Source organism: Xenia sp. Carnegie-2017, unplaced genomic scaffold (assembly GCF_021976095.1).
Source record: "Xenia sp. Carnegie-2017 unplaced genomic scaffold, XeniaSp_v1 HiC_scaffold_3, whole genome shotgun sequence".
In the NCBI taxonomy this organism is placed as follows: Eukaryota; Metazoa; Cnidaria; class Anthozoa; order Malacalcyonacea; family Xeniidae; genus Xenia; species Xenia sp. Carnegie-2017.
The window spans coordinates 697,363-719,179 of NW_025813493.1; the positions used below are offsets into that span (position 1 = coordinate 697,363).

A 21,817-nucleotide genomic window follows, 5' to 3' on the forward strand; every position below is an offset into this window, starting at 1 on the left:
TTGATGCAACTTTATGTGTGAAACGCTCTCTCTCTCGTTGAGACAGTAACACACTGTAGTCTGGTCTACATGTGTTCAGTTGATGCAACTTTATGTGTGAAACGCTTTCTCTCTCGTTGAGACAGTGACACACTGTAGTCTGGTCTACATGTGTTCAGTTGATGCAACTTTACGTGTGAAACGCTCTCTCTCGTTGAGACAGTAACACACTGTAGTCTGGTCTACATGTGTTCAGTTGATGCAACTTTACGTGTGAAACGCTCTCTCTCTCGTTGAGACAGTAACACACTGTAGTCTGGTCTACATGTGTTCAGTTGATGCAACCTTACTGGTGAAACGCTCTCTCTCGTTGAGACAGTAACACACTGTAGTCTGGTCTACATGTGTTCAGTTGATGCAACCTTACTGGTGAAACGCTCTCTCGTTGAGACAGTAACACACTGTAGTCTGGTCTACATGTGTTCAGTTGATGCAACTTTACGTGTGAAACGCTCTCTCGTTGAGACAGTAACACACTGTAGTCTGGTCTACATGTGTTCAGTTGATGCAACCTTACTGGTGAAACGCTCTCTCTCGTTGAGACAGTAACACACTGTAGTCTGGTCTACATGTGTTCAGTTGATGCAACTTTACGTGTGAAACGCTCTCTCTCTCGTTGAGACAGTAACACACTGTAGTCTGGTCTACATGTGTTCAGTTGATGCAACTTTACGTGTGAAACGCTCTCTCTCGTTGAGACAGTAACACACTGTAGTCTGGTCTACATGTGTTCAGTTGATGCAACCTTACTGGTGAAACGCTCTCTCTCTCGTTGAGACAGTAACACACTGTAGTCTGGTCTACATGTGTTCAGTTGATGCAACCTTACTGGTGAAACACTCACTCTCTCGTTGAGACAGTAACACACTGTAGTCTGGTCTACATGTGTTCAGTTGATGCAACTTTACGTGTGAAACGCTCTCTCTCGTTGAGACAGTAACACACTGTAGTCTGGTCTACATGTGTTCAGTTGATGCAACTTTACGTGTGAAACGCTCTCTCTCGTTGAGACAGTAACACACTGTAGTCTGGTCTACATGTGTTCAGTTGATGCAACCTTACTGGTGAAACGCTCTCTCTCTCGTTGAGACAGTAACACACTGTAGTCTGGTCTACATGTGTTCAGTTGATGCAACCTTACTGGTGAAACGCTCTCTCTCTCTCGTTGAGACAGTAACACACTGTAGATACGCATGATCAAACTGTAAATTTACATCATAAAACTCTTGAAACAGTGTCCACAAACTTCATAGCCATCTCAGAAAATAGCAATATTCATACAAATTATAAATATATGTTAACTTGCAGGGTTACAGTTCATGCATTTTTTCTGATATCGATCAGTCAAATTTGTTGTCTTTAATCCATCACATGAAATCTTTGTTAATGCCAATTTTCTAATCGTCGCAGTCACCCTGCACCCTGCAGAGTATGTAAGTTTCATACCGGAAATGCACAGTTCAGTAAGTTGTGCTCACTCGTGGCACAGTGGAAACAGAAGAAGGCTCCAGAGCTAGTTCTTGCATCAACTTTCGCTATGCTGACATTGCTTTAAATTTATATTTTTAAAATGTTATGCTCATTATGAGTAGTAATTTCATTGTTCAGAGATGTTCTAATGTCTATATTGATATGGAAAACTTTTTGACAAGTCATTGCTGTAGCATTATACTGTTAGTAAATGTTCTTAAATACGAATTATAATACAGTTAAATTTGAATGCTTTTGCCAAAATTTGCCATTATTTAGGATTGTAGGTACTTGGTAGGCAATTTCATACAACTGAAATGTACGTTATTTTTAAGTGAAAATTGAAGGCGGAAGTTGGCGCCATTTGCATATGTTTTAATCGGACGTACTTTTCTATACATTGGCCACATTTTGGCGTACATCTTTTTGGGTTCATGATGTTTCTGAATAAAAGGAAATGGCTGTTCGCTAAATGGTGAAAAGGAATGGTGAAAGTTGTAAAATAACACCTACAAATTTCACACACAAATTGCTGATGCTGTTTATTGCAAATTTCAAGCATGAAATTTATTTCAATTGCATTTATGCATTCTTGGGGATTAATTTTTCCTGCATCAAGCTAATTTTACATTTTGGCTGATTTCAAAAATGAGCAGTTGTTTGAAATGCACTGAAACAAAAATGAGTAGAATATAATGAAAATGAAAGAAGACAACTAAATGCATTTGTGCTGAATTGTAACTTTCAGAAAACTTAATTTCTTAATAGTTATATCCAAAAACAACATTTTGACAGAGTGGACTTTTAGATTTATGATTGATTGAAAAATAAACCTTTAAAAAATTACAGTTTTAACCTCTTCCTTTTCAAGTTCGACGTTCTCAAATCTTTCAAATTCACCCGTTTGATCATTAGAGTTTTTCATTTCGTCAGATTTTGATGTATTTCGGTCTAACATTCGATCTAATGTTCCTAAAGGAGAATCCGAAGCAACAATAGCGTTTCTACCAGGTTTACGTGTAGATTCCTCGTCTATATTTGCCAAAATATTGGTCTGGGAAGAAAATTGCTCGTTGGCATTTGCGAGTGAAAGGTTTGTTGTTTCGAGTGCACTAGAACCCTCCATAGAAAAGAAAAACTCTGAATAAAGAGTTCCTTTGTTTTGTCAAGTTTGCAATCGTAACAAATGAGGCAAATGTCAATTAATTAGAATGAAAATAGAAACACGCTGTGAATGAAACAAAGCGAGGAATGATAATTGTTAAAATTGAAAATTACGTAGTTCGCCCACCCTGAAAACGTTGATAAGTTAAAGATCAAACCACATTTGATACACATTAGGATTTAGGAATGAAAATCTGCTACAATTTTCGTTCATGCTTATATTCGATCAGAGTTTGATAAAGTCAACGCAAAAATTGAAAACGGAGGGTTGAAATCAAGAGAAATGTTGTTATTGTTTGTGTCAATGTGACAAATGACCACCTGATGGATATGATCCAGTGTAATGACGCCAAGGCGCGAAACTTTATAAGATTATTCAACTACATAATGAAAATCATGTTAAAACCACGAGAAGTTAAACTTGAATCCTAACTTCATTAGTATTTTCTCTGATAGCATAATTTTTAATTTTGTAAATATGCATTAAAGATGACCTTTAAGCGAAAATCTAAAAGGTAAGAATTCTAAAATTTTCACTTGATTCAAATATTTACTATCACTACTATGGTATGGCATATGGGTGAAACATGTTTTACTGTTGGTTGACAATATTGGTGATTAATAAAGCAGGGATGATTTTAATATTAGAATTTATAATTTTTATTGCCTATTATGTCAAAATGTCAATCATTAACAACACCAACAGTCGTTTTCAGGACTGCTCTAACCTTGAAGATCTACATCTACAAGCATTTAGCTTTACTCATGTTTTATTTTTCACCATCATCTCTTGTAGGAAAGGGAGAAAAATTGTTAATTACACTGATATAAGCTCCAATTGTGAAAGTGATGGTAATGTATTGTACATACAGTGATCTCATAGCTACGTAGCTATTAATGAAAATTATAATTGCTCTGTTTTACAGTAAAGTATGTGGTTATACACTCTGGTTTACATAGGTAGGAGAAGGGTACATTTTATATTATATCAGTTTACATGTACCTACATTGACACTGTTCAAAAAAATACTGATGCAACAAATGTGAATGTAGTCCCCACAATTATTTACTGGCTGCATGATTGATCTAGTGCACTATTAAACATTTTACATTATTTTATTGTGAAAAAGTTGAGATTATTAATTTGGTAGATATGCAATAAATATATACAGCATCGTGCTGTTTTACACAGATATTATAGTAGATCTCTAATCCTTTATAAGCCTTTGTTTTGCCTTGTGTAATCAAATGTACACACTAATTTCTTCAATGTGTGATACAACAACGTCATGAGATTTTTTTTCTATTGTAAGGCCTTCCGTCCGTGAAAAGTTGTACCAAAGAGATATAGAAAAAGCAATTGAAATGTCACTAATGAATACACCTTATGACAGAAAGGATAATGATGTTGGACAAAATGAAAGCAGTCATATCAAAATAAATAGTGAAGGTATCGGTATGTAAAATTATAAATGAAACTGTGAAAAGTGATTACATCATGAAAGAGGAAAAAAGGTTGGGAAGCTGCCCTAATCTACGCAGTAATGAAGTAAATCCAATTCAAACAATGATTTTAGAATTTTTAAAGTTTTTCATTGTTAAGCATTATATAATGCTGTCTTACATTGACCTCAAATTCACATTTTTAGTAAGACTCTTTTTCCCCATCACAAAGCCCTTAATTTTAAACTCATAATGTTTACAGAGTAATCAGTCAAAAGCACAAGTTTTGAAAATGACAACTTTGTTATACTGTCCTAAATGAGGACAGAGAAGGATTTTCTCAGAGTTTTATAAACTAGTCACCACTCTTAGTGGTCTGAATTTAACTGTTGAATTTAGGCACATAGTAGCATATATCCATCAATCACAGTTATAACTGGGTAGCCTTAAAATTAGGAATGTTTAAAAGTGCGGACATATGAAGGTGTGTATGGATGAAGGTATGTATGGATGAAGGTGTGTATGTATAAGGGTGGGTATTTATAAAGTTAAGGATGTATCAATCTGTGGATGCATCAAGGTTTGGATGTATGATGGTGGGGATGTATGAAGGTAGGGTGGGGATACATAAAGGTGGAGTGGGGATTTATGAAGGTGGTGATGTATGGACGAAGATAGTGATGTACATATGAAGATAGTGATGTACCTATGAAGATAGTGATGTGTTGCATGTAGTACTACTTTTAATGGTGTGATGAACTTTCTAATTGACTTTTTGCATGGTATTGTAGTGTGTGATTCAAAATGAAAATACATAATCATTATTATGTAAGATGCAGTACCATGTACATATAATGCTGATTGCTCTCTTACTCATATAATCTAATTAAGATGATGATGCACGCGACACCTGCGATGCACGTGACACCTGCGATGCACGTGACACCTGCGATAAGAGTAGTGCTAAAGTGAACAAGATTCATGACAATGATGTCGAAAGTGATTCCAATGAAGAGAAAATTGTGAACCTGAAGAACGGCAAGAAAATGTCTGGTGGGAGTCATATGTTTTCCGGTAGGCTTTATTTTTGTATTTATAAAAATTGTCATTGATTTCAAGTGTCCTATTTGCATATAATGAAATAACCAAAATGCAGTTGGCATGATTATACAATCAAAATATCAAAACAGTTTGATACATACGTAATTGCATTTGCTTGCAGCTTGTCTTTTGTGTTATTCTTATTAGTTTTTCTTCTGACAAGTGCTTATAATAACAAATTTTTGATACACATTTGTTTTAAAAAGAGTCATCCGACTACAAATGCACCCCTGTTGATGGTACAAAGGAGAAAAAGTCATCACCTATAAATTCTTCGAAAGAGAACTTTGAACATTCGAAAAATGAAGGGAAAATTTCCACATTTTATTCACCATAGTTTCTACAGTTCTTACTCGCTACATAGTCACTGACATTTCTTTAGCTGTAACCCACTTCACTAGCAAGTTCGCTTTTGGAGTAGCATTGATCTTTCGACATTACCAATACCATTCCACGACATTCAACATTGATTCTTGGCTTTGGACGTATAATTCAGTAATTTGTCTAGATTCTTCTTATCCACTGAATAATTTTTCTTTTACTAAGTGGTGTTGGAATGAAGTTCAACTATATATGTCTTAAAGTGAATGGTTTGAACCGGGGAACTCTGAAGATGACTACCGCTACGGTTGTCGAAACGTCAGTCAACATCAACACGAACAGTCCTTAGGACTTTATTGTCATGGGTGATCTACATCTACAAACATATATATACGTCAAATGTCATTTGTGACTGTTGTGGGACATCTGACCGTGGTTAAATATTATTAACAACAGAATGTAAATTTGTATTATAAGCTATAACGTCTTCCTATATAAAATAAGAAAATTGAGCAGTTTTTTTTAGAGTTGAATGGCGAAATTATACGGACTATTATAAATTGTAAGGGAGAGAAAGTCGTTTGAAACTTAGTTTTTGGCTTGCGCTTGTAGCCAACCATTGACATTTGCATATTTAAATTATTGGTTCTCTCTTGCACATTAAATATCAAGAGTATATAACTTTCACGCAAATGCCCTCAAGAGCGTTCACTGTACCTCATAAAAATGTTTCTACTTTTTTCAAACTTATTTCTGATTCCTTTTTGTATACAATACGTAATACAATTATATGGCTTTCAATACTGGCTCCTTAAACTTATCCATTCTAAATTTAATCACTATTGTCTATAAAATAATTTAAAAGTGGCAGGTTTGCATGTACATCCTACGATTTAAAACTTTTGCCATTAACCTTAATTGATGCCCAAGTATTGACATGCGAAAACTGGTATTTGCGATAGATTTCAATTGCCTCGGTTGCCTGTTTTGACCAAAACTCTCCAGTGATCTTTTTTATAAACGGCAGAAACCTAGGTCCTTTATACGTATGTCGCACGTTAATCTTTCAGACCTGGTCATTAGCAACACAAGTCGTTTGTGGTTTCGTTTGGTTTCTATGGTAACCTTGATGTGCGAATACAAAAACGCCCTGTTCTTGCACTTAGTTCGTGTCAGCAACGTCTACGAGAAAATATCATTTTGGAATGTCTGCTTCATGTAAATGACGAACTTTGAACATGTTACGATAAAGCATTCGTTCATCACTGCAAGCATAGCTTTATTTTATACTGGACGGGGTATATTTGCCCTCCATTTTGACTTGACATCAATAATTTTTTGTTCCAGAAATACTCATATCAATGTTTATAGTTTTGTGTTTTGTATTGTAAACATAAATCGTAAACTACGTAACTACTCAGAGGCTGCGCAAGCTCGATAATTGGGGGGAGGGGGAAGGGGCAAATATTCATATATGCATGTTCTACTTTGGTTGCTCCTAACAGTCGATTCATTTCAATTGAATTCATGATCCACCTTTAGATATACTAAAAGCATAGAAACCCTTCATTATCTTGTATTTTTAAGCTTTTGTAAGTTACAAGAAAAATGTGCATGTGTGTGTATAAGTTTTCAAAGTTTCTTTGTCGACGCATCTTTATAACAATCTCACTTTTGAATAATGTTTTTCCATATCTGTACAACATCATACATTAGGGCATTGTCAATCGTTTAAAAAATGTTCTGGGATAAAGAAACAACAGTCTCAGCCTCCAAGCCAAAATGTGTCAAAATGTCATTATACGAAGTTTGCATTCTGTACAGTTCTTGCTCGCTGGGTTAGATTGTCCATCTTCTAAATGTGTTTTTCTCGCGATATGACTCTAGCCAGTCACGTGCTGCTTTCATTGATGAATTCATTGGTCCCTGTCCGCCCACGTATGCGACTTTACCTTCTTCGATGGCGTAGAGTCTCTCAGGCAACGCTCCATAGGCCACATTTGCATTGTCGTCCATTGTATCTACCATTATTTGACATGGAAGATTGAGTTCTTGTAGCTTTTGCGCGGCTTTGCATCTTTCATATTGATTTCGATGCTTTCGTACTTTGATAAAGTTATTCTAAAATGAAGTGAAATTAGCTTCCTTCATGACTTTATCAAGAAATCTTAAGACATGTTTTTCTATACACAAAAGATTGTCAAATAATGAAAGGGACGATTCTTTTTCAAACAACATCTTTGTTTTTGCCTAATGAAAGTATAGTTCAACAGAAGTTCACTATTTCTGCCTTTGAAAAGGTCCCATTTTATCAGTAAGATAAAAAAGCTATTATTATGTCAGCAGAACATATTGTCTGGCTATATAGCCTACTAAAATGTTATGAGTGTTTGCAAAAGATTTTTACCTGATGAAATTTATATGCTTCGTTATTATTATTATGGTTATACAAAGAATGTTTTATAAATCACGAAATTGCTGTAGCCGTTTCATTCATGTTATACTGGAAAACTATTCTTCATAATGAATAACGTAGCTATAATATAACTCTACGATTTTCATCAATTCAAAATTATGTTGAAGAAATAAAAGAATTTACCTTGAAAGACCATCCATCAATTGGATGAGCTTCTTCAATATATACAACGACAAAATCCACGATATCTGAAAAGTCTTGAGCTAGAACACCAAATTCTTTCAGTTTATTCATAAACACTGGGCAACTACAACTGCCAAAGTACACGACTAATGCTCTCTCAGCTTGAAGTAAATCAAGTAAACGCACACATTTCTTTCCATCGGGTGTTACCAAGGGAACATTTTGTGCCTCCAGTCCGTTTCGCATTTCCTTTGTAATATCGACAACTCTTGATTTCAAACTGACTTAAACATTTCCCATCCAAGAAATGTTTCCCAGTAGTTGGTTTTAGGGATATTTAATCCCGTCACTTTTCTCATACCATTCTCGAGCACAAACCCTAAACCTAGTTATTCATGAAAATCATAAAACATTAATCATGATCATTTTGACAGAAAAAAGAAAGAGATGCCATATATTGGTGTGAGAGTTAGTGCACCATTATAAGGCTTTTTTGTTGTGTGAAAGGACGTACTTGTTTATCAAGACAATATGTGTGTGATTAGAAAAGAGTTTTATGGTTGATTGGACAAGCAGCACAAAGCCCACATTTAAATTTAAGAACAGTCCAAATGCACACAAAATTTTATGTTGCCCAAAATTCGTATGAACTAGCTGTCTAACATAAGATTGTATTACATTTATATCTATATACGAGTATCCATAATGTATATGCCATTTTAAACTACGAATTCCGAAATTTTATGTGAACTTGTAAAAGCAATTTGATCTACCGTTACTAGCTTGACCATTGTTCTGCGAGGTCTAAATTTTAGGCCCCATTTACAGAGCTTACAAGCTTTTTACTTCTGCTATCTGTATATTTAGTTTATAAAATTTTACATCTGTAAGGTTTGTAAATTTTAGCTTGAGCTTATTTGCCTGCATTACAGGAAAAAATGACCGAAGAAACGAATGATTGTTATGGTTAAGGCGTGACATATAAACAACGTAGGTTTCTCACCTGGAATATAATAAAATATGCTACAAATAGCAAAATGACTGTTACTTCAACGGTAACCCAACATTTAACTGCGATCCTGTACATGCTTTCACCTTTCATGTCTGTCTTGCTTGAAGTCTATGTGACTGGGAAGATTTCGATTCATTCATTTAGTGTATTTGAAAGTTCTTAATTTGCATTTTATTCTTTTAAAAGCGTAAAATCACGGTATAATATTTCCTGTTCTCTGTTTTCATGGGACATTTCAAATGCCAGGAATAACTGAATACACATGAATAACGGACCAACAACCAGAAATTTTCTCTCACAAAAAATTTCCATGCCTAATCCTTGAAAGAAAAGTAAAATGTATGCGAGACATGTTTTGAAAATTTCGTGCAAAGAAATCATGTCATAGCAAAATAACATGTAATAAACTTTAATATTCAATGCGAATGACGTAGATACGATAGTGTTAATCACGCTCGTAAAATGACCACTATTGTGTTTGATAGTTTCATCCGTGCCAGCAAATGTTTGTAACGATGGAAAACATCAAGGAAGAAAATTCAGAACATTCTTTACTCTATATAGGCATAGACGTTTTAAAGCATTTTATATTCAATGAATGCAATCGAACTTACCGTAAAAGGACACCCTTGAGACCAAGACTTGGTGTTCTGTTGTCGGAGGTGTCAGCTTATGAGATGTTTGTTAATTTTTGCATAATTATAAAAAATTTTTTAAATATGACTGTTTTTACAATGTTTTGAAATATGATTATATGCTTGATAACGACTGAGAAGTCCAACATCTGTACAGTTAAACGTTTTGAGTCCATAGACGTTATCATATAACAAATTCATCATGTATATTGTCATTGTACAGACACAATGCTTAAAGTTCACATGACATGAAAAAATTTTCTTTGAGGAACATAAATGCGCAAACCTGGAGAAGAAACTATAGTGGTTCATGAAAAAAAATGAAGGAGACGAAAGAATTTACATGCATTACAAAACAACATCTATTTATATACCATAATATGTCAATTAGTCGGGATAATTACTAATTTGACTGAAATTAGATCAAGTGCAACCGCTTACAACAGTTTATAATGTTGTTTGTGAAAGTTGTTTTGGTATTCACCTCCGCTAACGAAAGGTCGTAAATGTGTCTTCACATACCAAGAGGTCTTGGCTTTTGAGAAGTGTATAAGTTTCTTGACTGTATACGATTTTTTTCATACTGTATCAACCCTAAATATGGTTTTCAATTATTATTTGGTATATTTATGAATATATAAAAAATTTTATTGAAGTTGTGTGTTTCTTAGTCAAATGATTTTCGACAGATGAGAGTAGAATTATTACATTAAAGATCAGCCGGTATAAAGACGGTGGAGGTAGTAGGAGAATAGAAGTAAAACATTAGTGATCGAACAGTATAAAGCTAGGACCATGGACGTTAGGCTCATCTTTGCTCTCATTTCCCTCTGTTTTACCATTATCGTAAATTTTTCAAAATAATAGTTCATTTTCATTCAGTTAAATTCATTTTATCTCCTCGATAAATTTATGCATAGTGATTATGAATATGTTAATTAAGGATTGTGCTTGACTCTCAATTAGAATAATATCAATAGGTAAATTGAAGACTTGTTAATAGTATTTTGTCTTTTTAAAATTAAATCCATATGTACGCTATACGTACCTTTTTTCTTAATCTGCCCGTACTCGCACGGTCAGCGGCTAATCACTATGTGAAATGTGGTTGTATCTAACATCTTTTAGTAACATCGGGCATCGCATAATAAGGCCTGTTTCAAACGTTGAATTTTGAATTTTATCGAGTACAATTTGGCGCTCGCGTTTTGCTCACAACAAAGTCTGGAACGCGATGAAGGAAAGGCGTCGTGTAATATTATTGGAAGAATAACAATCAACGTTGAATAAGGGTTGCTGCATTTTTTCAAAACAAAGTAGAAGTGCTTTTACAACAGAGATTTTTAAAATACGTTGCCTCAGACCAGTTAAAATATACAAAGCATGTTCAATTTTTTGTCTTCTTTGCTTAGCTTGCGATATAACATGACAATACAAGTCTGTAATTGTTTACCGTGTTTAAATTTGAGCTTTGCGCCATATTAAAATATCTATTTTTACCATAGATGTAGTAGTCATAGGTACGTACATATTATATGTGTGCGCGTTGGGCCATCATGATTATTCAATATGGCGGCGTCAACAGGGCAAAAGATATGTAGATTGTATTACAAAAATGAGGTTTTTCGCAGTTCTTGCCATTGTATTGTATCGAAATTTAACCAATCAAAGTTTATTTGAAAAAGGAACATACAGCGATTATTTTAAGCATGTATTTGAGTGAATTCAATAAAAACTCGCGAAGTTATCCACCGATAACAATTTGTGTAAAATGGTCACTTGGTCCATTCCTGTGTTTATTGCCAGAAATATTGTACTTTGTTGACATCTAGCTTTTTCAACTTAAGTAGTGTATCATGCTCTTAAAACAGAACATTCAGACAATTTTACAGGTTCATTTGTCTGCATCGATTTAACATGAACTATTTGCTAATCAGTTCAGTAAAGTTCCAATTTTATTTAAATGACCTCTGTCAACTAGTGAAAGTTTAACTCTTTAATATATCAAACTATTCGGTTGAACAATAGCAAAATTATAAAGAAATTTCTTACTTTGCAGAGATCCATACATTGTAAATATAGTCAATTGGAAATTTACAAAACAGCTTTTCTGCTGCTGGAAGAAAAAACTAGTTTATTCTCCCACACAAGCAATTTTTAAAATTTAAACATTAAAGCAGCAGGTAAAGCGTTTCTATTGTGCTGCGTAAATGCAAAAAAAATATTATAAGGCATCATGCATAAAGAATTTTCTAAAGTATTTTTGGATCTATGTTAAAGCATAAAAGATGAATAAATTGGGTTCATTGATACCTGACGAAGCAAAATTTATTAGAAACATGATGAATAAAGTACAATCTCTAAAAAGGCGTATTAGTGCCACATCTACGTCCTATGACTTCTCTAACTGGCTTCTCAAACCTAAAAATTCACAACTCTTGTTGACGTTGCGTGACTCAAAGAAGAGAATGAACAATATTATACGCGTGTCTTCGTGAGAATTTTAATGCAAATTTAAAGCACGCTAATAAAATTACGTCAATGGAATTAAGCTGTTGAATAATTTAAAAATTAAAAAGAATTTTTTGAAGAGGTGTTTTTATTTTTTTGCAATCAGTATTAAATATTCCCTGTCACACAATCTGACTCAAAAGCAACGTAACAAAAGAGACATTTCTTTGCAGATTTTTTTCAGAAAGCGTTTTTATTTTGTAGAAACTGAATAAATTTGAGAGAACGTTTTTGCATTCAATGACAATGTAATATTTTTAAAAACGAATTGTAGAAAAATCATTATTATTTTCAGAAAAATTGTTCAAAAGTATAATCTAATGATGTACATTTATACATATTGCACAAGTAATGGGCCCAAACAACTTAAACTTGACATTATGTTAATAATGTCGGACTATTGCAACTCACTCTACTGTGGTCTCCCGAAATATCTCTGAAAAGACTTTAGTGTATTCAGAACAGTGCGGCAAGATTAGTAGTGCAAGCGAGGAAATTTTATCATGTCACTCCAGTTTTGATAAAATTGCAGTGGCTTCCCGTCCGTTTCCGAATTATGTTTAAGATATTGCTCATGGTGTACAAGTGCCTGCATGATATGGCTCCCCCATACTTGGCTAACGTCATAAAACCAAGAAAAACGTCACGTTCACTCAGATCTACAACCATGGAGTATCTAGAAGAACAAAGATCTCGTCTAGTGACCTACGGTGACAGATCATTCAGTGTTGCTTGACCCAAACTGTGGAATAATCTTCCACTTCAAATTAGGAAAAGTTCTTCAATTCAATCTTTCAAGAAAGAACTGAAAAGCCATTTATTTAAAAACTTTGTTTCATTTGGTTTTACGTGGTCTTTAATGAAAAATGACATTTTATTACTGCTTTTATTTAAGTTTGATATTTATTTTCTTTTATTGTGAAGCGCCATAAATTTTTGATATGAGCGCTATACAAGTTTAATTATTATTATTATAAGACACAAACATAAGTAGTACGCCAAAATTTATGATAGAAAAATAAAAAAGTATGTGCAGAAACTTTGCTTTTATACATTCGGTGAAAACGAAAAAACACTTACCTGTATGAGGATTGTAACTTATGAAAATGTAAGTCGTAAATATTCTCTGAAAATGTTTAGGAGAGGGGGGTCGCAACCATTAATTTGTCTTTTTTTGTCCTTATTTTCCGAATCTTGAGAGAGGAAAGAGAAGTAATACGTTGAAATGAACTAAATTTGTTAATAACATTAGAAATTAAAATCATGTGAAATGTGATGTATAGAGATAATTACCTAAGAAACTAACCTTGTTTGAATTTGATGTACTTTGGAAAGTTTTATGTTAGGTTAAGTAAAAAGGGGGGGAAATCATACTATAATGAGCTATAAAAATTAAACAAAAGTTGCTTATAGACAATACTCCTTTTTTGCTTTATAGTATTTTATCTATGAACGGAAACTAACATCTGCAGTGCACATTTTTCTTTTAGTTTATAGAGACACTTGAAATAGTTGACCAATTTGAATAACGTCATCATAAACATATTTTTTCCCGGGGTGTTGTTATAAGGAATTAAAATAATTTGGTCTGTTATTTTCAATGTAAATGGTATTTCTTGGAATTTTTGAAACAATATTTTAATTGCATATTTTTTCTTACACTAAATTTCTGTAATTATGGCTCTTTATCCAAAATATTATTAAAAATCATCAAAATTTGTGTCCCCGTCCACAGAAAAGTACTTGTCTTGTGTTGATATCAAAATTCAAAAAGCCAATATTACTAGCACTTTAGGACAAGACAGTTTCTACTTCAGTTACATTTTTTCTAAGCTGCTAATTGAGAAGAATAGAAAACAACTCGTCAGAACTCAAAAGAGAAATTTCATTGATAGCCAAATTGCCTCTTCTATGGTAAGTAATGAAAACATAAAGAAAACCTGAAATTCAGAGCTTATCACATAATTTAAGAACAATAGCTCTTAGGGAATAAACTTCCTTATCAAGACCATACATTTTATTTATCATAGTCATGCTTAGACGTAATCCAACAGATAATCTAATACAATCTTTATCTTTTAAAATACTTAAAGCATTATGAAACATTTTTGTATGTCTTTTTTAAACATTTTCTATAGTTAAGAGTAGCGCAGCCATGCGTCATGTATACATAGCTGCCATTTGGTAATTTGACAAACTTAAAATTCTTACAAAACTTTTACTGTTTCGCAATTCTTTTTATCATTTTATATTTATCTTTATGATGAAAACAATAACGAATTGATTGATCACAACAAAGGGTAAAGTTCTACTAATTGATATTTATGAATGTCTGGAAATATATTATATCATATTTCCATTGATACGCCAGAGAAAATCGTAGCTACGTCAAAAATATTTGAAGCAACCATCATTCGTATTTTTGTTCTAAATAGAGATAACAAAAAAATGTGTTTAACTATCATAGACATTTAAGATAAATAAAATATTTGCAAAGTGTTTTACGTTTTTACATGAGAATGATAGTAAACTAAAACTTGAATGCATGTGTGATAAAGAATATTTGATTGGACATTAAAACTAAGCTTTAGGATTGAGGGAAATGATAAAGAAAGAGAGGTACATAATTCAACAAATTGAAATGGGGCAAATCATCATCAAACATCAATACAGAAGTCATTTTAAAAAGCAAGGAATGCATGCAAAATAAATGATACATTTTTCGTCTCTTGTTTCTTCTGTTACAATTATTCAATATTGCAAGAATATTTTTGACAGATGGCAAATGCCTTTTAATTGTCTGAAACAAAATATTTGAAGAATTAAAACTTTTTGATACTTCAAAGTTGAATTCCTCTATTTAGTTATTTAAAGTTTTTTTACTTTAGCAATTCTGTCGAAATGCTCATAAATTTCATTGAATTCAAAACTTATATCATTATGAGAGTCGAACTTCTCTATACGGCTGACAGATGTTGTAAACAGAATATCATGTATATCATGTAAAATGTAAGTCGAAAATTTTGCTCTGAAAATGTTTAGGGGGATGGGGGTCTGCAACCATTAATGTGTCTTTTTTGTCCTTATTTTCTGCTTTTTGAGAGAGGAAGAGAAGAATACATTGAAATAAACTAAATTCATTAAAACATGAGAAATTAAAATCATGTGAAATGGGATGTATAAAGATAATTACCTAAGAAACTAGCCTTGTTTGAATTTGATATACTTTAGAAAGTTTCATGTTAGGTTAAGTAAAAAGGGTAAAACATATTATAATGAACTATAAAATTGAACAAAAGTTGCTTATAGACAATACTCCTTTTTTGGCTTTATAGTATCTTATCTATGAGCGGAAACTAACATCTGCAGTGCACATTTTTCTTTTAGTTTATAGAGACACTTGAAATAGTTGACCAATTTGAATAACGTCATCATAAACATATTTTTCCCGGGTGTTGTTATAAGGAATTAAAATAATTTGGTCTGTTATTTTCAATGTAAATGGTATTTCTTGGAATTGTTGAAACAATATTTTGTTGCATATTTTTCTTACACTAAATTTCTGCAATTACGGCTCTTTATCCAAAATATAATTAAAAATCATCAAAATTTGTGTCCCCGTCCACAGAAAAGTACTTGTCTTGTGTTGATATCAAAATTCAAGAAGCCAATATTACTAGCACTTTAGGACAAGACAGTTTCTACTTCAGTTACATTTTTTCTAAGCTGCTGTTTGAGAAGAATAGAAAACAACTCGTCAGAATTCAAAAGAGAAATTTCATTGATAGCCAAATTGCCTCTTCAATGGTAAGTAAGGAAAACATAAAGAAAACCTAAAATTCAGAGCCTATCACATAATTTAAGAATAATAGCTCTTATGGATTAAACTTCCTTATCAAGACCATACATTTCATTTATCATAGTCATGCTTATTCGTAATTCAACAGATAATCTAACATAATCTTTATCTTTTAAAATACTTAAAGCATTATGAAACATTTTTGTATGTCTTTTTTAAACATTTTCTATAGTTAAGAGTAGTGCAGCCATGCGTCATGTATACATAGCTGCCATTTGTTAATTTGACTAATTTAAAATTCTTAAAAAAACTTTTACTGTTTCGCAAATCTTTCTATCATTTTATATTCATCTTATGATGAAAACAATAACGAATTGATTGATCACAACAAAGGGTAAAGTTCTACTAATTGATATTTATGAATGTCTGGAAATATATTGTATCAAATTTCCATTGATACGCCAGAGAAAATCGTAGCTACATCAAAAATATTTGAAGCAACCATCATTCGTATTTTTGTTCTAAATAGAGATAACAAAAAAATGTGTTTAACTATCATAGACACTTAAGATAAATAAAATATTTGCATAGTGTTTTACGTTTTTACATGAGAATGATAGTAAACTAAAACTTGAATGCATGTGTGATAAAGAATATTTGATTGGACATTAAAACTAAGCTTTAGGATTGAGGGAAATAATAAAGAAAGAGAGGTACATAATTCAACAAATTGAAATGGGGCAAATCATCATCAAACATCAATACAGAAGTCATTTTAAAAAGCAAGGAATGCATGTAGAACAAATGATACATTTTTCGTCTCTTGTTTCTTCTGCTACAATTATTCAATATTGCAAGAATATTTTTGACAAATGGCAAATGCCTTTTAATTGTCTAAAACAAAATATTTGAAGAAGTAAGAATTTTTAGCTTTTAGATTTTCTTTACTTTAGCAGTTCTGTCAAAATACTCATAAATTTCATTCAATTCAGAATTTATATAATTATGAGAGTCGAACTTCTCTATACGACTGACAGATGTTGTAAAGCAGAATATCATGTATTGTTTAACGGCCTTCATTTCTGTAACTAGACGACATGTAGTTACAGAGAGGCCTGCTAGTCTGTTAAACACTGCGCAACAGATTATTTGGCATTTAATTTTGCTGGCTTAGTTAAGCAATACGTCTTTCCCATTCATCTGGTAAACTGAGTTAACATGAGCAAATTTGAAATCAACCCATTTTAAATTTTTCTAAACCGCTCTTGGTGAATTTCATATATTGCGTCATTTCCTTATAGTGGACATTGAAATGTTTTATTTCTTTCTATGCTTTCGTTTGCTAGAAACCTTACATCTATTTATTGAAAACACGTTCTAGGCGGATGAACTCTACTTATATGAATTGTTGTAAACATGAGTCTTTATAATGAACAATTTGTCTAATCTATTGCAACAATATCCAATCATCATAAATTATCTGAAAGCAAACGTGAAAATACTTTTGGAGAAGGAAGTTAAAATGTTACATAATTATAGAAATCAATACTTGATTTATATACCAAAAAGTTTAAGAACAAATGATTATATGATTATATTGATGATAAGCCTTTCATAAATAAAGTAAATGTTTTACTACAAAAGCTTTAAAGAAATTAGTAATCGTCCACCTTCTAATAAATAGAAAATAAAGATGATATCAAGCTCAACAAAAGCGTTTCTTGGGACTCTCATAATCCTGTCTATTAGTGGCCAAATAGTAAATGGTAATGACGACATATCAATCTGCAAGAAAAGCTTAGAGACATTAAAAGACAACGTGAAAGAATGGATGGAAACTTGCGTTGATAAAATGGCAATGACGATAACACAACTGCATGCAAGGAAGTAAAACAATACAACAAAGAAATGATGCAAATGCAAACAGAAATGTGTTTTACAAAGGTATAATCTTTAGATTTGACAAATTTTCATAGTTTCTTGTTCATAGCACCAAAAACAATATTCAACAAAATAGGTAGAAGTTGTGCAGCCAATCTAATTTCAGTTATTAGTAATATTTCTACAGTGAAAAATTCTTTCTAAAAATACTTATTCTGGTCTTTCACCAAATATTATGATCGTAAAGTCTATAAAATTTGCATTTTATAATCCACTCTCATCGTTGTTATTTATATTTTTTATTATTTATTTAGATGTTTATCCAAAGCCATATTTGATTATTATGAGCTTTGATAAAATATACTCTGTTGATTCTATTACTGGAGATATTCATGTCAGCACTATTAATGGCTCAAGTAAGAATAAATCTGACCATGCATCAAGATATAATGACATAGAAATTGATGTAGTTGAGAATGTGCTTTACTACATTGATGACAAAGACATAAAACGGGGAAATCTTGACTTGACTAGAAACGAAATTTTTGCGAAAAATGTTTCTGTTCATGACATTACAGTTGACTGGATTGGTCGTCGTATCTTTTACATTGACTCCACGAACATTATCTACCAAATTTATTTGAACATTACATTTCAAGAGAACATTACAAGTGTTATGAGGCTTCAACCAGGCTTACAATTTTCCAGCATTGCATTTGACTCAAAACATGGGTAAGGCGATATTGAAATTCTTTTTATTTACTTGTAAGCGTAAAATTAATAAACTATCTCAATCTATTGGGGGTTTTCTTAAGTAAGGTAGAGACGGTGTTTTAATTTAATAGAAAAGTTGAATTTTATAAGTCCGTATTATGGTTTGTTATTTAAAGGTTTAATAATAGAAAAAATATCGATTTTCCGGGAAATCAAAACTCGCTTTTCCCGAGGGAGCGAATATTAAGTATTTTGTTGGCTATAAAGAAACAAACGTCATATAGTTCGACAGATTTTATTAAAATCAACGTCTTTCGGAGAGATTTGGCCAGCAAAATTTTATTGCGTGACTATAAGGCATTTCAAACCAACTGCAATAATGAACACGTTTCGTGTGATTATTCAGCACACATGCAGTAGAAAATAACATGCAGATCCTGAAATTTCAAAAATCGACAGCGATATTTATGTTGAGCAACCAAAGAGCTTTGAAAAAAAAGGTAACAACGGAGGGATCAATGTTTATATATGATGAAGTCATTAAATGAAATAAAACAGAGCGTTAGAAACTGAAATAAAATATTAAATAATTACTTTGCACATAAAACTTTAGTCAAATACTCACAGAACCTTGGCTTTCCACAACCTACAAAAAAGTAGTACGACTTCAATGTGCAACTTAGTGTTGTACATTTAATTCCATTACTGGCTTCGGCTAGCCACCTAAGAGGGCTTTTCTTTGTCAGAAAAAGCAATTTGCTTGACGCCTCCATGGTAATCATATGCTTAATAAGATATGCCCTACACAAAACATTTCAACAAATTGGGAGCATTGTTTGTTGCTATACTGTGCTCTTTTGTATACTTTTTTGAGGCAGTGTAAGAGATGTGCAACAATCTCAATACGGAATGGCAATAAAGTTTTAAAATATTCACGAATGTGGTGAACGTAAAAACCTCAACTTTTCGTTTTGTAATGAAGATAAAAAGAACTACACACATTCCAACGTAGTTACATGAAAAATATAAAATGGATTTTAGTTTTCAAAATGTGGCAATTTAAAAACATAATCAATATATCAAGTTTATAGTTTTTCAAGCCTTCTTTTAACTTGCATTGAATGGCAGAGTATATTGAAAAGTCGAGAGCTGCAAATTAATTGGCTGCACACTTTCCTTTAATAAATCTAATCACACATCCAATCAAATAACCTGAATGGAAAATCATTCCACTACCTTTAGTTCATGCAGTGTTTCTTAGTGTAGCTTAGGAAAACGTTAGGTCTGCAGCTGCTCCACTGATGATGAATCTGAATATAATAATCATGTGATTAAAAAGAAATTGGCTTAAAAGCCATGTGGAGCGAGAGCTTTCTGAATATGTTATAAATAATTTACGACTTTGAAATAATTTCCTCTTCTAACGATTCCTATGAACTCTCCATTCATGAGAGCCTTCTAATCAATAAATACAAGTCTTCACTCTTCGTGCAAGGAGGTTCCATTCCACTTAACCTCTCTTAACTTCACTAAATTTTACTTCCCAACTTCTTTATCATGTAATCCATTTGACACCGCCTCCTTTAGACGTAATTTAACACCTTTTGTAAATACAATATCTTGTCGTAAAATCTCATTATAAATTATTACTTGCCTGAATATGTCTTGAGTAAGGACGAAACGTCAGTATAAATTCAATTTTACAGCTTTTGGTTTATTTCTATAGCTCTAATTAAAACTTTATATTAGGCATTAATTGTTATCATATTACAAGAAAAAATTAAGTTTCACGAACACAAGTTTTTAAAGAGTTCGGGGCAAGGTGCAATGAACGACAAGAAGACATGGACTTTGCTCTTACTCAAATGCGTAATATATTTAAGAAATTGTTGATTGATAAGTATTGGAGATTGCAAGTGTGCTGCGATGATAATCAAAACTGCCAGTTGCATCAAACATTTTCGATAAAGAAAAGGCCATAGTGTTCAAGCAGTTTTTGCAGCTTGTCCAATCCAAAGATTCTTAAAAACACGAACATGACATGGCGATATTTTTAAATGATACCAATAGCGTTAGCTCCAGTGTCAATCTTTTTCTGATTTTTCAGAAAAACAATGAAAAAATTTGACAAATAAAAAGAGAAGGTTAAGATAGTTTTAAAAAAATCGTTTGTCCAAACAAACTGAAAAAAAGTATCAACAAAAGACAATGTTTTTGAAGCTATAGCTCTTTTAAAGACATTTGTGGACGATGATCCATCCAAGGAGCTGCTAATTTTTATGCAAGATGAAACTGAAAAATTAAGAAAACTTAAAATTGAAATAACAAAGCTTTCTTAATTTTATATCTACATTAAATGGTGCATATCATTTACCAACACCAAATTTTCAATTCGAACAAAATTTCCACGCATCAGCTAATTTTCAGCATTATCAATTACCAACACAATTCATTCAGCAGCCACTCCAAACTACAGCATTACTCATTCCGACAATAATCTCAAACAATACCAATCATTATAGAAGTTATGTGAATAAAAATAACATATTACATTTATTATTATGCTCTGAATTTCATGCAATGTTTAAATACTTCATATATTTTAGTTCGGTTTTTAAAAGAGAGATTTCAAATGATAAAGGTGATCTTTTCCTGTTAGTTACAATAGCTTTATGTTGCTATATTATCAAATTTTATGAATATGTTCCATTAAACCGTCTGTATATGAAGGTAGTTCTGAATACTTTGACAACATCTTTGTCTAAACTAAAAAGTATTCTATCTTTCCTTTCTTGCATATATTAGCCTGCCAATTGTTTATGTATTTCAGTACGTATAGAAAACTAATGTACAAAACAAATATTTTTATTAAGGTATCTATTCTTGGCAGAAAGTACAGATGTTTTCTTATGGTTATGGAACATGACTGCAAATAAACATCATATTCTTTCAGTTTCACTTCAGTCAATAGCACATGATCTAACGCTTGACATGGCTAAAGAGAAGATTTATTGGCGAGTTTCAAACGGAAATATTTTTCTTATGTTTACTACTCCCAAAATGTAACTGATTTTGGAACTTCACGAGGTCCCATGGCAGTATTTGGGGATTTCATTTATATCATGACT

General features: G+C 32.4%; 4 protein-coding genes across 8 annotated transcripts; 2 read left to right on the top strand and 2 right to left on the bottom strand.

Annotated features, from left to right (window-relative positions):
* Window positions 1-1,585: 1,585 nt before the first annotated feature.
* Window positions 1,586-2,781, bottom strand: LOC124454273. Its single transcript, XM_047005098.1, has 2 exons — window positions 2,366-2,781; window positions 1,586-1,977 (listed from the first exon to the last, which is right to left on the bottom strand). The coding sequence occupies exons 1-2, from the start codon at window positions 2,633-2,635 to the stop codon at window positions 1,942-1,944; spliced, it is 306 nt and encodes a 101-aa protein (XP_046861054.1). The 5' UTR covers window positions 2,636-2,781; the 3' UTR covers window positions 1,586-1,941.
* LOC124454272 lies at window positions 2,779-5,756 on the top strand. Of its 4 annotated transcripts, none has more exons than XM_047005094.1 (5): window positions 2,779-3,188; window positions 3,470-3,633; window positions 3,987-4,129; window positions 5,008-5,190; window positions 5,424-5,756. In XM_047005094.1, exons 3-5 carry the CDS (start codon window positions 4,039-4,041, stop codon window positions 5,552-5,554), a joined length of 405 nt encoding a protein of 134 aa, XP_046861050.1. In that variant the 5' UTR covers window positions 2,779-3,188; window positions 3,470-3,633; window positions 3,987-4,038; the 3' UTR covers window positions 5,555-5,756. The 4 variants fall into 4 exon arrangements, with proteins under 4 accessions (XP_046861050.1, XP_046861053.1, XP_046861052.1 ...); XM_047005097.1 differs by having other exon boundaries at window positions 3,987-4,123; XM_047005096.1 differs by having other exon boundaries at window positions 3,470-3,525.
* Window positions 5,757-7,331: 1,575 nt separating this feature from the next.
* On the bottom strand, window positions 7,332-8,398 carry LOC124454271 (thyroxine 5-deiodinase-like). Its single transcript, XM_047005093.1, has 2 exons — window positions 8,138-8,398; window positions 7,332-7,659 (listed from the first exon to the last, which is right to left on the bottom strand). The coding sequence occupies exons 1-2, from the start codon at window positions 8,381-8,383 to the stop codon at window positions 7,378-7,380; spliced, it is 528 nt and encodes a 175-aa protein (XP_046861049.1). The 5' UTR covers window positions 8,384-8,398; the 3' UTR covers window positions 7,332-7,377.
* A 9,890-nt stretch (window positions 8,399-18,288) lies between these two features.
* LOC124454593 lies at window positions 18,289-21,589 on the top strand. Of its 2 annotated transcripts, none has more exons than XM_047005369.1 (2): window positions 18,289-18,707; window positions 19,564-19,672. In XM_047005369.1, the coding sequence occupies exons 1-2, from the start codon at window positions 18,319-18,321 to the stop codon at window positions 19,634-19,636; spliced, it is 462 nt and encodes a 153-aa protein (XP_046861325.1). In that variant the 5' UTR covers window positions 18,289-18,318; the 3' UTR covers window positions 19,637-19,672. The 2 variants fall into 2 exon arrangements, 1 of the variants encoding a protein (XP_046861325.1); XR_006951531.1 differs by lacking the exon at window positions 19,564-19,672 and adding an exon at window positions 21,563-21,589 and having other exon boundaries at window positions 18,373-18,707.
* Window positions 21,590-21,817: the final 228 nt, after the last annotated feature.

Bases quoted from the DNA above. Each gene is read 5' to 3' on its own strand.
- LOC124454271 (XM_047005093.1), bottom strand. From the start codon at position 8,383: ATGCGAAACGGACTGGAGGCACAAAATGTTCCCTTGGTAACACCCGAT. The intron at 7,660-8,137 runs GTAAATTCTTTT...ACTTCATTTTAG, and splicing joins TTGATGGATGGTCTTTCAAG to AATAACTTTATCAAAGTACG.
- LOC124454593 (XM_047005369.1), top strand. From the start codon at position 18,319: ATGAGCTTTGATAAAATATACTCTGTTGATTCTATTACTGGAGATATT. The intron at 18,708-19,563 runs GTAAGGCGATAT...TACTTTTTTGAG, and splicing joins GCATTTGACTCAAAACATGG to GCAGTGTAAGAGATGTGCAA.
- LOC124454273 (XM_047005098.1), bottom strand. From the start codon at position 2,635: ATGGAGGGTTCTAGTGCACTCGAAACAACAAACCTTTCACTCGCAAAT. The intron at 1,978-2,365 runs GTTAAAACTGTA...TTCACCATTTAG, and splicing joins TCGAACTTGAAAAGGAAGAG to CGAACAGCCATTTCCTTTTA.
- LOC124454272 (XM_047005094.1), top strand. From the start codon at position 4,039: ATGTCACTAATGAATACACCTTATGACAGAAAGGATAATGATGTTGGA. The intron at 4,130-5,007 runs GTATGTAAAATT...AATCTAATTAAG, and splicing joins AATAAATAGTGAAGGTATCG to ATGATGATGCACGCGACACC. The intron at 5,191-5,423 runs GTAGGCTTTATT...TGTTTTAAAAAG, and splicing joins TGGGAGTCATATGTTTTCCG to AGTCATCCGACTACAAATGC.